A 13593-nucleotide genomic window follows, 5' to 3' on the forward strand; every position below is an offset into this window, starting at 1 on the left:
ACTGATGCAAAATACTTATAGTCAGCCCTCCTTATCTGCGGGGGATTGGCTCCAGGACTCCCTGTGGATACCAAAAAATGTGGATGCTCAAGTTGGTGGACTTTAGGACCCAGCGGAGTGTCGGAGCTTATTTAACCTGTCTCAGAGTGGCGGAGCTTGGGACCCACTTCCTACAGTGTTTCTGTTCTGGAAAACGATCATGAGTGAAAGTAAAGTGGAAATAATAAAGCGATCCGAAAGAGGTGAAATGCCATCGCTCTTTGGAAAAGTGTTAGGGTACAGTCAGGATAAAGTGAGAATAATGGAGCATGTGAAGGCCCTGCCCCGATGAAAGCTACAATTATTACTAAGCAACGCAGTGGTTTAATTATTGGAATACATACGTTTCTTAAGTGTTTTATATGCATAGAAAGGTAAAATATATACTATATACTAAGACAAACGTTTACCTAACTGACGCTAAATAATACCAGATGTACCTGTTCCGACTTAGAGAACTTCCATTTTTTTTTTGATTCCTGATCTGCGGCAACCTATACACATCCTTCCATATACTTTTAAATCATCTCTAGATTATTTATAATTCCTAATACAATGTAAATGCTATGTAAGTAGTTGTTATACTGTATTGTTTAGGGAATAATGACAAGAAAAAAAGTCTGTACATGCTCAAACAACGAGTGCTGGAGAGAGAACTTCTAGGTTTTCCCGATCTGCGGTTGGTTGAATCTGCACATGCGAAACTTCCAGATAAGGAAGGCTGACTGTGTTCACCTCCAATTCCTTGTCCCCCAATACTACCTCACCATGGTCATTTTCCAGCAGTCCAATATCTACTCTTGCCTCTTTTTCTCTTTATATATCTGAAAAAAATACCTTTTGATACGCACCTTGATGTTATTGGCTAGCTTACTTTCATATTTCATCTTTTCCCTCCTTATGGCTTTTTAGTTGCCTTCTGTTGGTTTTTAAAAGCTTCCCAATTCTCTAACTTCCCACTGATTTTTGCTTTAATTTATGTCCTCTCTTTTGCTTTTATGTTGTCTTTGTTCAAAGTTCAAAGTCAATTTATTATCAAATTACATAGGTCACCATATACAACCCTGAGATTAATTTTCTTTGGGGTATACTCAATAAATCCATAATTGAACAACAACTATTATAGAATCATTGTAAGACTGCACCAACTTGGGTGTTCAACCAGTATCCAGAAGACAACTAACTGCAAATACAAAAAAATGAATTAATAGTAATAAATAAACAAGCAATAATTATTGAGAACATGAGATAAAGAGTCCTTGAAAGTGAGTCCACAGGCTGTGGGAACATTTCAGTGATGGGGCAAGTAAAGTTGAGTGAATCAAGAACCTAATGGTTGAGGGGGTATTATCAGTCCTGAGGCTCCTGTACCATCTACCAGAAAGCAGCAGCGAGAAGAAAGCATGTTTTTGGTAGTGGGGGTCCCTGATAATGTATGTTGCTTTCCTGTGACAACATTTCATGTAGTTGTGCTTAATGGTTGGGAGGTCTTCACCCGTGATGGACTGGGCTGTATCCACCACCCTCTGTAGGACTTTCTGTTCAAGGACGTTGGTGTTTCCATGCCAGTCTGTGTTGCAGCCTGTCAATATACTCTCCACTATGTTTGTGTCATTCTGCTCTTATAATACTTCTTTGGAGTGTATCTATCCTACAATGAATTGCTTCCAGAAACTCCAGCCTTTGCTGTTCTACTAGTGTCCCCTTCAAATCAACTTTGGCCAGCATCTCTTTCATGCCTCTAATTCCTCCACTGAAACATCTGATTTTAGCTTCTCCCTCTCAAGTTGCAGGGTGAATTTAATCATATGATCACTATCTCCAAAGAATTCCTTTACCTTAAACTCCCTAATCAAATTGGGTTCACCTAATCCAAAATAGCCTTTTTCCTAGTGAGCTCAACCACAAGTTGCTTTCAAAAACCATCTCATAGGCATTCTACAAATTCTCTATCTTGCGACCTAGCACCAGTCTGGTTTTCCCAAACTATTTGCATATTGAAATCTCTGATGACTATCATCACATTGCCTTTTGACATGACATGCCTTTCCTATCTCCTGTTGTAATTTGTACCCCACAGCCTGAATATAACTCCCATCAAGGTCCTTATACCCTTGAAGTTTCTTTACTCTATCCACAAGGATCCTACATCTTCCAATCCTATGTTACCCCTTTCTAAGGATTTGATATTGCTTTTTTACCAACAGAGCCACATCACCCCTTCTGCCCAGCTGCCTATCCTTGTGATGCAATGTGTTAAGCTCCCAATTTATAATCTTCTTTCAGCCACAACTCATTTATGTCCACGATGTCATATCTACCAATCTCTAACTGATCATCTGTCTTATTCCATATACTGCATGCATTCAAATATAATACTTTCAGTCCTGTATCCATCACCCTCTATTGATTTTTGTCCCCACGTTACACTGCAACTCATCCAACTGACTCCAATTTTGATTAATATTTGCCTGTTCTCCCTAAGAGTCTCACTACACACGGCATATGCTTGTATACCAACTGCACCATCATCAGCTCTATCACTCCAGTTCCTATCCTCTATCAAATTAATTTAAACACTGCCCAACAGCTCTAGCAAATTGGCTTTAGGTGTTATCCATCACTTTCGTACAGGTCGTACCTTACCCAGAAGAGATCCCAAGATCCAGAAATCTGAAGCCCTGCCCTCTGTATCAGTTCCTCAGCCATGTATTCCTCTGTCAAATCATCTTATTTTTACCTGGCACACCTTGGAACTTTTCAGCTTTCTATTAAATTCCCTAAATCCTCCTTTCAGGACTTCCTCCCTTTTCAAAGTTCAAAGTGCATTTATTACAGACAGACAGACAGACATACTTTATTGATCCTGAGGGAAATTGGGTTTCATTACAGCCGCACCAAGAATAGTGATGAAATATAGCAATATAAACCATAAATAATTAAATAATAACAAGTTAATCATGCCAAGTGGAAATAAGTCCAGGACCAGCCTATTGGCTCAGGGTGTCTGACACTCCGAGGGAGGAGTTGTAAAGTTTGATGGCCACAGGTAGAAGTTACTTCCTATGATGCTCAGTGTTGCATCTCGGTGGAATGAGTCTCTGGCTGAATGTACTCCTGTGCCTAACCAGTACATTATGAAGTGGATGGGAGACATTGTCCAAGATGGCATGCAACTTGGACAGCATCCTCTTTTCAGACACCACCGTCAGAGAGTCCAGTTCCACCCCCACAACATCACTGGCCTTATGAATGAGTTTGTTGATTCTGTTCGTGTCTGCTACCCTCAGCCTGCTGCCCCAGCACACAACAGCAAACATGATAGCACTGGATGTATACATACATCGGAGTATGTATACTATATACAACCTTTAGATTTGTCTGCTTACAGGCAGCCACAAAACAAAGAAACCAAATGGAACCCATTTAAAAAAAAGCGACCATCAAATGCCCAATGTGCAAGAAATAAAACCAAATCGTGCAAACAATAAAAGTAAGCAAGTAACATTCAGAACTGAACCGAGTCCACAGCCACAAAGTCAATTATCACTGCAGCGGATCCAGGAGCCCGTTAGTTGCAAGCTACAGTGTCAGTTCAGCACAGAGATGATTAAACCTCACAGACCAGCAAGCTGAACTCTGGCTGCGACCCCTGAATCTTTTCAATCTGATTTGGCACTTAGATTGGCCAAAACCTTAGGTATTTCCTTGCTCTTGGACACGGGCCCTCCGCTTGGATATGCTCTCAGCCCAGGCCTCAACTGTCTCGATTCAGCCTGTGTCCGACCTTTCCATCTAGACCAGCTCTTAAGTCAGCCAAACAGCAGTGTGTTCCTCTCTCTCAGGCCCAGGCCTTGCCACCTCAATTCTACCACTTAGGATTGCCTCCAGGTCCGCTCTAGCAATGGCCAAACATTGGCTCATTCCATGCTTGCGGGTCTGGGTCCCGCCACCTCGATGTGGCCTCTACCTGCCACAACCATCTTGCACCTTCAAGACTTTAGATCACACTGCAAAAGTGCCAGGTGGTACACAACATTCAAAAGTTCAACTCCAAAAAGGAAGTTACAGGCAATGATTATTTCTGAGAAAAAGTGTGATTAATTAATGGTTGATAGTCTTGTTTGCTACCAGCATGTCGTTGGCATGTTTCACCAGGACCACCTTAAACCAGATCAATTTCCTTCCAATGTAGCCATGGAATCCCCTATCACTATTGCAGTCCTCTTCTCCCCACCCCCCCACTTCCCTTCTGTGCCACAGTACCAAACTCAATGCAAGAGACCTGATCACTGCGACACCCCCCCCCCCCACCACCGATAGATTGTCCCCCTCAACAGTATCCAAAGCATATACTTACAATTGAGGGGAATGGCTGCAGGTGTACTCTTCACTAGCTGCACATTTCCTTTCCTTCTGACAGTCACCCAGGTACCTACCTTCTGCAACTTAGGGGTGTCTACTTCCTAACGATCGTATCACCTCCTCATTTTCCCGTATGAACCAAAGGTCATCAAGCAGCAGCTCCAGTTCCTTAACATGTTCTCTGAGGAGCTGCAGCTCGTTGCACCTAGTGCAAATTAGGTTATCCGGGAAGCTGGAAGTCTCCCAGAATTCACACATCTCATCTAAAGAACACAACATGGCCCCGGAGCCTTCCTCACTGCAGTAACTGACTAAGAATGAAGAAGAAACTTACCTTGTCCAAGCCTGTTGAGCCGAAGCCTCCCCGGTCTAACACTGGTCCACTCACATGATGGCCACTCAACTCGTCCCCACCTTATTTTCATTTGCCTTTGCAAATGAATCGTGATACAATTGGGCTGCCCGAAAAAGTTGAAATCTCAGAAGTGCTACTTTTTAAATCATTCACGCCTACCTGTCTGGAGCCTCCTCTGTTGTTTCAATTGGACCACCACTGTGCTACCATAAATTCATCTGTCTATATCTTCCCTGAACAAAAAAACAACATTGGAAGATCTTAGCAGATGAAACAGCATCTTTGGAGACAAATATATATCAACAACTTCATCCACTAAATTCTACAGTATTCCTTTCTTTTGGTCCAGATTACCATATCTGCCGCCTCTTCTGTCCTCAGACTTCCTTATTGGCTTCTTAATATTTTGTCTCTGTTGCCTTCAAATTTACTTAGAAATTGTTATTGTTACAAATATGAACTGTGGTCCTTGACTGTTCAGTGCAATCCTTGTCAACCCCCTCCCCTTATAACAACTCTTTAATAATGATTTTCTTCAAATCTGAATGGTATAAAATGTTCAAATAAGTAAGTCACTCACTCAGTTCAGCATTACAATAACAGTCTTGGCTAAATTCAATTTAACTTGCTAACTGCCTTAACTTTTATTTTGATTATTGCCTTCTGTCTTAGTCTTCCCATTTTGATTAATAGCAAGACAAGAAAAACTGACTTGAAGTTTCAGACTAGTGAGCATTTTGGTTCAACCTCTATTGGATGGCAGTCTTTGCTGAAGTTGAAACAACCAATTGCTCTTTGTTCTGCCTTTCATGCATATGCTTCCACCTTCCAGATCTTTCTCCATTTCAGCAACCTCTCATTATGTTAAGTATTCTTTGTTTTACTTTATAAACCAGTTGCCAAAATTTGCATGAAAGTAACTTGGTCCAAAGTGGGCTGATGTGTTTCATTTTGATTATTTTTTTAACAGCAACCTCTTGTACAAGTTGCAGTGTGGTGTATTGGAGAATATGGGGATCTTCTGTTGTCAGGAGAGTTTGAGGACGAAATGCCAGTTCAGGTACAAATGTGCTATGCGTTTTTGCAAACCTGTCTCTCTCTGATGAAGTGAATTGAAGTCTCTTGAGCAACTGAATTGCAATTTTTTTCTGTATGATCCTTTTTGTTTCATTCATCTAGTGTCAACTCTGTTATGTCATGGCATTTAGTAGTACACCTGCTTATATACAGACATCATGTGGCAGCAACTCGGCGCATAAAAGCATCCAGACATGTTCAAGAGGTTCAGTTGTGCAGATGAAACATCAGAATGGGGAAGAAATGTAATCTAAGTGACCATGACTGTGAAATGATTGCGGTGCCAGACAGGGTAGTTTGAGTATCTTAGAAACTGCTGATCTCCCAGGGTTTTCACACGTAAGTCTCTGGAATTTACAGAGAATAGTGCAAAATATAAAGAACACTGAGTGGCTGTTCTGTAGGCAAAAACACTTTGTTAATGAGAGAGTTCAGAGGAGAATGACAAAATTGGTTCAAGCTGACAGGAAGGTAAGAGTAACTCAAATAACCATGCATTATAACAGTAGCTTGCAAAGGAGCAACTCTGAATACACAACACGTCAAACTTGAAGTGGATGGGCTATAACAGCAGAAGACCACACTAGATTTCACTCCTGTACCCACATTATTAGGTACATCCTAATAAAGTGGCTACTGAGTGCATATGTAAGTTTTAAAAGTTGGGTGCCATTCACCTTGCCTTTGTTTTAAATGTGTCACTGAATATTAATACAAAATTGCCTCTTATAATTGGCTGACCTAATGAACTTCTGCCCAATCAAAAATCTTATTGTGTGGGTCTTGAGTGCTCTTGATGTTTCAGCCATCAAGGGGTTTAAGTTAGGTGGAATTGACTAACTGTTCTTTTGGTACCCATAAACTGATCTTGAACCCATCTTTTTTTTTTGTTCAAATATGGAGAATTGCAAATAAATTGCAACATATTAAAAATTAATAATCTGTTTTAATAACTTCTGTTCAAATATGTTTTTAGAATTAGATTATGCAGCTCTTCCTGCTTTTACTGGGCTCCATTGTCTCCAACTTTGCATGTTCAACGTGAAAGCTTGTCAAAACATTCTTTGTATCATGGGGGTTTTAGCCACTATTCTGTGGGTACTCAGCAGATTCAATCTCATTGTACACACTCTGCTGTATCTTTACCTTTGTAGATTACAGAAGATGAGGTGTTGGATGTTTTAGAAAAGACTTTGCACTCCAGTCTCTCAGCACTTGCAACACGTGAATATGCATTAACTGCCATTATGAAGCTTAGCACACGACTGCAAAGCAGCACAAAGTAAGTGGAAAATATGTTGTCTCACCACCTCAAATGTTCATTAACTGGTTCTCTTTAAATGATAGTAAATCTTTCAATTAGCAGTATGGCTGAGTGGTATTAAAGCATGCATCCAGTGAGTCATCGATCTATACCGAAAATGTTCTTTTTCACAAAGGAAATATGGTATTTTTAATGTAAAATTCATATTTTTAAACTAATTTTGCACATTGAGTAATACAATTCTTGAATAAATTTGATTATCATTGCATTAACATTGTTGTGGGAAGCACCTACCAGAAATCTATATAGCTGATCCACTAACTCCAAGATCACTCTATACTTTAGTGTTCTTAAGGTTCCTACCATTTACTCTAAATGTTCTAACAAATATTATTAACATCTGTGGCTACAAAATAGGTTAAAGGGTCCACACGAAGAATAAGATGGAGAATAAATGTGGATCAAGGTGACTTACCAACACCATCTCAAGTACTTACAGCAGTTGGCATAGGCAGTTAGTGTTAAGTTTGGTGTTCTTGGCCATATCCTATAAAGATATTTCTATATATTATTTCATTTTATGTACTTTTGTTATGTGATTTTTTTGGTCTCACAAGTCTGCAGATCAAACCTTGATCACTGGTTATTATGACTCATGAGGAGTAGCTCCAATAAATGTGGTAACAATATAGTCCAGTCTGTTGATTTCCCATAGATGTGAGGTAAAAATTACAAATGACTATAAAAAAAAAGCTTCATGTGGAACAAAGTAACTAAATTCATAAAATCTTACAGCACAGAAATAGGCCCTTTTAGCTTACTTCGTCAATGCCAGCCACTAATCCCTCTGCATTTGCCTGCATTAGGCCCATATCCCTCTGTGTTTCCTTTCAAATGACTTTTGAATGTGAATTATATCTGTCTGTAGCACCACAACAGACAGCTGAGTCCAGATAACCATCACCCTCTGGAAACATATCCTTAGTATATATACTTACATAAGGTATATTTTAAAATTTCACCCTCTCACTTGTGCTTTCTAGTTAGTCTCATGCCCTGGGAAAAAGTACATTATCTATCTTATCCATATTTCTCATAAATACATAAACATCTTCAAGGTAAATTGGTTTTTTATAGTCATATGTACCAAAGTACAGTTAAAAACTTGTTTTGCTTGCCATATTTGTACAGATCATTTCACTACAAAAGTGCATTGAGGTAACATGGGAAAACAACAGAATGCAGAATGAAGTATTCTGATCATTACAGGTAAATTGTGAGGTCATGAATTCACCTTTGGTAGGTGCTTTTAGGGGAGGGAAAAGATAATGTCCTTCATAGGTGGAGACTTTAAGTATGTTGGCTGATTTATCAAGGCAGCAAGAGGAGTAGACAGAGCTATAGAGGAGAGTCTGATTTCCACAATGTGCTCAACTGTGTCACATATCAACTTCTGCCTGAGAAGTAATTTTGATCCGTTCCCATTTGCCTATCGGAGCAACAGGTCCACAGCAGATACAATCTTATTGGCTCTTCACTCAACCACAGAGTATCTGGACAGCAATGATGCATACATCAGGATGCTCTTTATCGACTGCAGATCAGTATTCAATACCATTATCCCCTCAAAACTATTCAATAAGCTCCTAGACCTTAGCCTCAATTCCTCCTTGTGCAACTGGATCTTCCATTTAGGATCGGCATCTATATCTCCTCTCTGATCTTCATTAGCACAGGTGCACCACAAGGCTGCTCGACTCACTTTTCACTTACGACTGTATGGGTAAGCAAAGCTCCAATATTGTATTCAAGTTTGTTGATAACACCACTGTCATGGGCCCAAAACAAAGGTGGTGATAAATCAGCATATAGGAGAGAGATTGAAAATCTGGCTGAGTACTGCCATAACAACAACTTACTCAATGTCAGCAAGACCAGGGAGCTGATTATTGACTTCAGAAGAAGGAAACCAGAAGTCCATGAGCCAGACCTTATCGAGGGATCAGAGGTGGAGAGGGTTAGTAACATTAAAAATTCCTCAGTATTACTATTTTGGAAGACCTGACCTGCTCTCAAGCACCTAAGTGCAATTACAAAGAAAGCACAGTATCACCTCTGCTTCCTTTTGAGTTTTTGAAGATTCTGCATGACACCTAAAGCTTTGGCAAATTCCTAGAAATATGTGGTGGAGAGTATATTAACAGGCTGTTTCACAGCCTGGTATGGAAACACCAATGTCCTTGAACGGAACATCCTACAGAAGTAGTGGATACAGCCCAGTCATCACGAATAAAGCCCACCACCATCCCCCCTGACCCACATCATTGAGCATATCTGCATGAAACAATGTTAAGGAAAGCAGCATCCATAATCAGGGACTGCAACTCCCAAGTAATGCTGTCTTCTCACTGCTGCCATCAGGAAGAAGGTACAGAAGCCTCAGGACTCTCACCACCAGGCTCAGGAACAGTTTTACCCCTCAACCATCAGGCTCTGAACCAAAGGGATAACTTCACTCACCCCATAAATGAAATGTTCCCACAACCAATGGACTCACTTTCAAGGACTCTTCATCTCATGTTCTCAATTATTTATTGCTTATTTATTTATTATTATTATTGCTTTTGTATTTGCACAGTTTCTCTTTCTGCACACTGGTTGAACCTCCAAGTTGTTGTGGTTTTTTCATTGATTCTGTTAATGGTTATTATTCTATAGAGTTATTGAGTATGCCCACAAGAAAATGAATTTCAGGGTTGTATATGGTGTCATATATGTACTTTGATAATGAATTTACTTTGAACTTTGCAGTTTATTGTGGTCTGAGCAGAGTAGTTGTATACCTAGGTGTGATGCATCCAGAAAGGATGCTTTCTACGATGCATCATTAAAATTGGTAAGGGTCAAAAGGACATACCATATTGTTTTAGCATCCCCTAGACACCCCAGTTGACTTGTTGGAGGAGCCCCACTCCTCTTCAGGATTTTCAGACCTGTCGGGGAACAACAACTTACCTTACAGGGCAGCTGAATCCACTCCAATTTCCTCTTGTATCAATGCTCTACCTTAATTTTCTAATGAGAGTAAACCTAGCCTATCCATTCTCTGCTTGTCCTCCATTCCCAGCAAGATCCTAGTGAATCTGTTCTGCCACTCTTGTCACGACAACTTTTCTGGACTATCACCAGAATCGTACCCAGTAAGTGCCATCTAGTCAATATCTGGTACACTGATAAAAGGACACCTCAATTCTTAATCAGTGCCTTAGCCTTCCAGGGAAGCATGCCATATGTCTTCCTCATTACTGCACCCACCTGTGTTGCCAATTTTAGTGAGCTACTAACTTGAATTCCAAAGTCCCTCTATACACTAACACTCTTTGGGTCTCTACCATTTACTCTATATGTCTCACTGGATTTTGACCTGACTGTGTTGGGTTAGCTTGTGATAAGTGCCTATGTGAGTGTCGCTCTAATGTGGCAATTTAGGATGAACCTCTTCATGCTTCTATACAAATTGTGCCTCATTTGGCCTCAAGTTTCTCTCATTAGGGTATAAATCTAATTACCTGTTTGAGGAACTATTTTGCACCAAAAGTTAGCACCTGCAAGATAAAATGGGGGGAAAAATGGTAACAGTGGTGGTCGGGAGGGAGGGAGTGGTGTAGGATGGATGAATGGGAATTACTCATCCATGAATGCTTCTTGAGCACTTACTACTTTGGAAAGTTGCTTCTTTTTTTACTAGTTGACACAGGATGTTTCACTTCAACATCTGGTCCTTTACAGTCGCATCAGAAAGGCAGTTTCTATCTACGGAAGCAGTTTGGATGTGGAGCTTCAACAGCGAGCAGTGGAATACAGTGTTCTCTTTGTGAGGTTCGATCACATGAGGTTAGTGAGGTCAGATTTTTCATTATGGAAATGACACACAAGTAGAATGCAATTCATCGTCATCGTTCTTCATGGACTTTGCTCCCGGCCCCAGATTTAGGAGGGTTTCTTGGGTTACTTTTCTGCTGAGTTGTGTTGATGGAGGTTTGCAAGCAGTTATATGGTCCCGTTGTGTGTGAAGTCGAATGTCACACTATATCCCTGAGGACTAAAAACATGAACACAAAAACATCCACAATGATGAGTCAATTTTTAAGGAAACACTAATTTTTTTTTAACTACTGTGCCAGATGGTTTAAAAGTGATTTATAAAATAATGAACACAATGCTTTTTCAAAGGAAAATTCACTTACCATTTTTTTTGTTTTGTTGTTACTTTGAATCTGCTGCCTTCTACTGGATTTCTTGTGCCACATCATCTCAGAGAATTTCAGCTGGGTTTTGACATTGAGCTTCTAACATGTTTTGTTGTATTCACATAGCCCACATAGCCATCAGACAGTAGTACTGATTGGGTCTTTTCATCAGTCTTTGCAGCTGTAGTAAGAGTTCTAGGGTTATCCTTACCTTTATATGGGCAAAAAAGAGAGATCTGGTTAACTCAGCATAACCAAAATATAGAAGAATCTGGTGCTATCTAGATTGCTAGTTTTATATGAATGATGTACATACCAAACCAACCATCGTGGAGGGCAAATAGTAAAACTAATGCAATTTGTGAACATTTTTGATATTTATCTCAAATAACATTGATGAATTTATGCACATAATAGTATAACAAAAATAAATGAAAACTATTGTTGCAGTTACTGATCCAGGTGAAATTTTGGATGAAAGCACTAAAGATACAGTTGCTAAATTCACTGATGATAGAGTGGTATGCGAGTAAACTGAAAAGAAACTAAGACTATAAAGAAATTATACAGATAAACGGAATAGTAAAAGATCTAGAGAATGGATTAAGATGTAAGGAAAAAGTGGAATTGTTTATTTTGAGAGACAAGTACTTTATCTAAAAGGTGAGAGATTACAATTCTTGAGGTGGAAAGGGAGGTCTAGCACTTGGTTTGAAAAGGCTTCATTTTCATTGCTGCCAGATCTGAGTTCCTCCAGCATTTTTGTATTTGCATGCAGGTACAAATAATGTGGAAAGCTAGCAATGTTATTGTTTATTGTAGGAGAATTTGTGGCATTTGTAAAGAAGCTGCACATTGGTTATAAAGAGCATTGTCAAGAGCACATATACAGTACCAAGCACATTATTGGCCTTATTTCATGAAGATATGAAAATATTTGAATCAGTTTGTGAAATGGGTGGTTTGCTTTTATCGGAAGATTACATAGTCTAGGCATGTATCTGCTTGAGTTTAGGGTAGGTATTGCTATAATTGAAATATGAGTGAATGCGGAGAGGATGTTTCACCTTGTGGGAGAATCTGATTAGAACTTGATTTTAAGGAATGCAAGTATAGCACTGTGGAAGAAATGGCTGGTGTGGACTTAAAGCTAGATTAAAGTGTCAAGACCCAGGAGCAAAATACAAACTGGTGCTTAGCATCACTATTCCATGCCAGCCACGATCCCCCACCTGAGTTCATCCCATCTCCCTCTCTTCTCATTACTACCATCAGGCAGGAGGTTCAAGAGTCTTGGGTCCTATACTGCCAGATTCAGAAGCAGTTGTTGCCCTGCCCAGGCTCCAGGCCCAGCTTCATTCCCCTCATCTTTGAATTGATTCTGCAGCCTGTGTACTCACTTTCAGAGACTCTGCAGCTCATATTTTCTGTATGATTTGTTTACTACTTTTACTTTTTTTATGTTTTGTCCTTGTTGGCACATTGGAAATCTGGCAGTCTTTGTTGTGTGTGTTCTTTTGTGGATTCTGTTGTATTTTTTTTCTCTGTGGGTGCCTGCAAGAAAATGAATCTCAAGGTTGTATATGGTGTGTATACTTTGATTAATAAATTTACTTTGAACTCTGAGGAATGGGATGGGTGAGGAAGGGGGTTGATGTGAGAAGCTGGGAGGTGATAGGTGGAAGAGGTAAAGGTCTGAAGGAATCTAAAGGAGAAATCAGTGGACGATAGAAGAAAGGAAAGGAGAAAGAAACCAGAGAAAGGTGATGTTCAAGTGAGGAGAAGTGGTTTGAGGGGAAACAGAATGGACAACAGAAAAAGAAGGGATGGGGGAGTAATTACCAGCAGTTTGACCCCACCCACTGAGGATATTGCTCATTGTGTTGTGGGGCACTGCAAGCATACAAGATATGATAAAACAGATCTCTCAGTACAAAACTGGGAATCCATGATGAAGGGTCTCGGCCCAAAATGGGGAGATGTCAGAGGATTTTTAAACAGTGGGGTTTACACTTTTGAGGGGGATGGTAGGGTCAAATATATTAGGGACATTTTTAAGAGGCTCTTAGGCAAATGAATGAAAGAAAAATAGAGGGCTATGCAAAGTTACCTTACTGCAGGTTAGCAGCTCAGCACAACATTGTGGGCCAAATCAACTGTACTGTGCTGAACTGTTTAGTGTACTGTACTGTCTTTCCCTCTCACCTAACCTCACGTATCATCTGCCATCTTGTATTCCTTCC

The 13593-nt window shown here is 40.0% G+C and overlaps 1 protein-coding gene across 1 annotated transcript in view; it reads left to right on the forward strand.

The window, feature by feature from the left end:
* Nucleotides 1–13593, forward strand: part of LOC132399678 (AP-1 complex subunit gamma-1-like) — a 159546-nt gene that overhangs the window by 95033 nt on the left and 50920 nt on the right. The window contains exons 15-17 of the mRNA XM_059980325.1: nucleotides 5730–5819; nucleotides 6991–7118; nucleotides 10890–10994. Coding sequence (XP_059836308.1) covers nucleotides 5730–5819; nucleotides 6991–7118; nucleotides 10890–10994 — 323 coding nt within the window. The remainder of the gene's footprint in view (nucleotides 1–5729; nucleotides 5820–6990; nucleotides 7119–10889; nucleotides 10995–13593) is intronic.

This window comes from Hypanus sabinus, chromosome 9, assembly GCF_030144855.1.
Source record: "Hypanus sabinus isolate sHypSab1 chromosome 9, sHypSab1.hap1, whole genome shotgun sequence".
In the NCBI taxonomy this organism is placed as follows: Eukaryota; Metazoa; Chordata; class Chondrichthyes; order Myliobatiformes; family Dasyatidae; genus Hypanus; species Hypanus sabinus.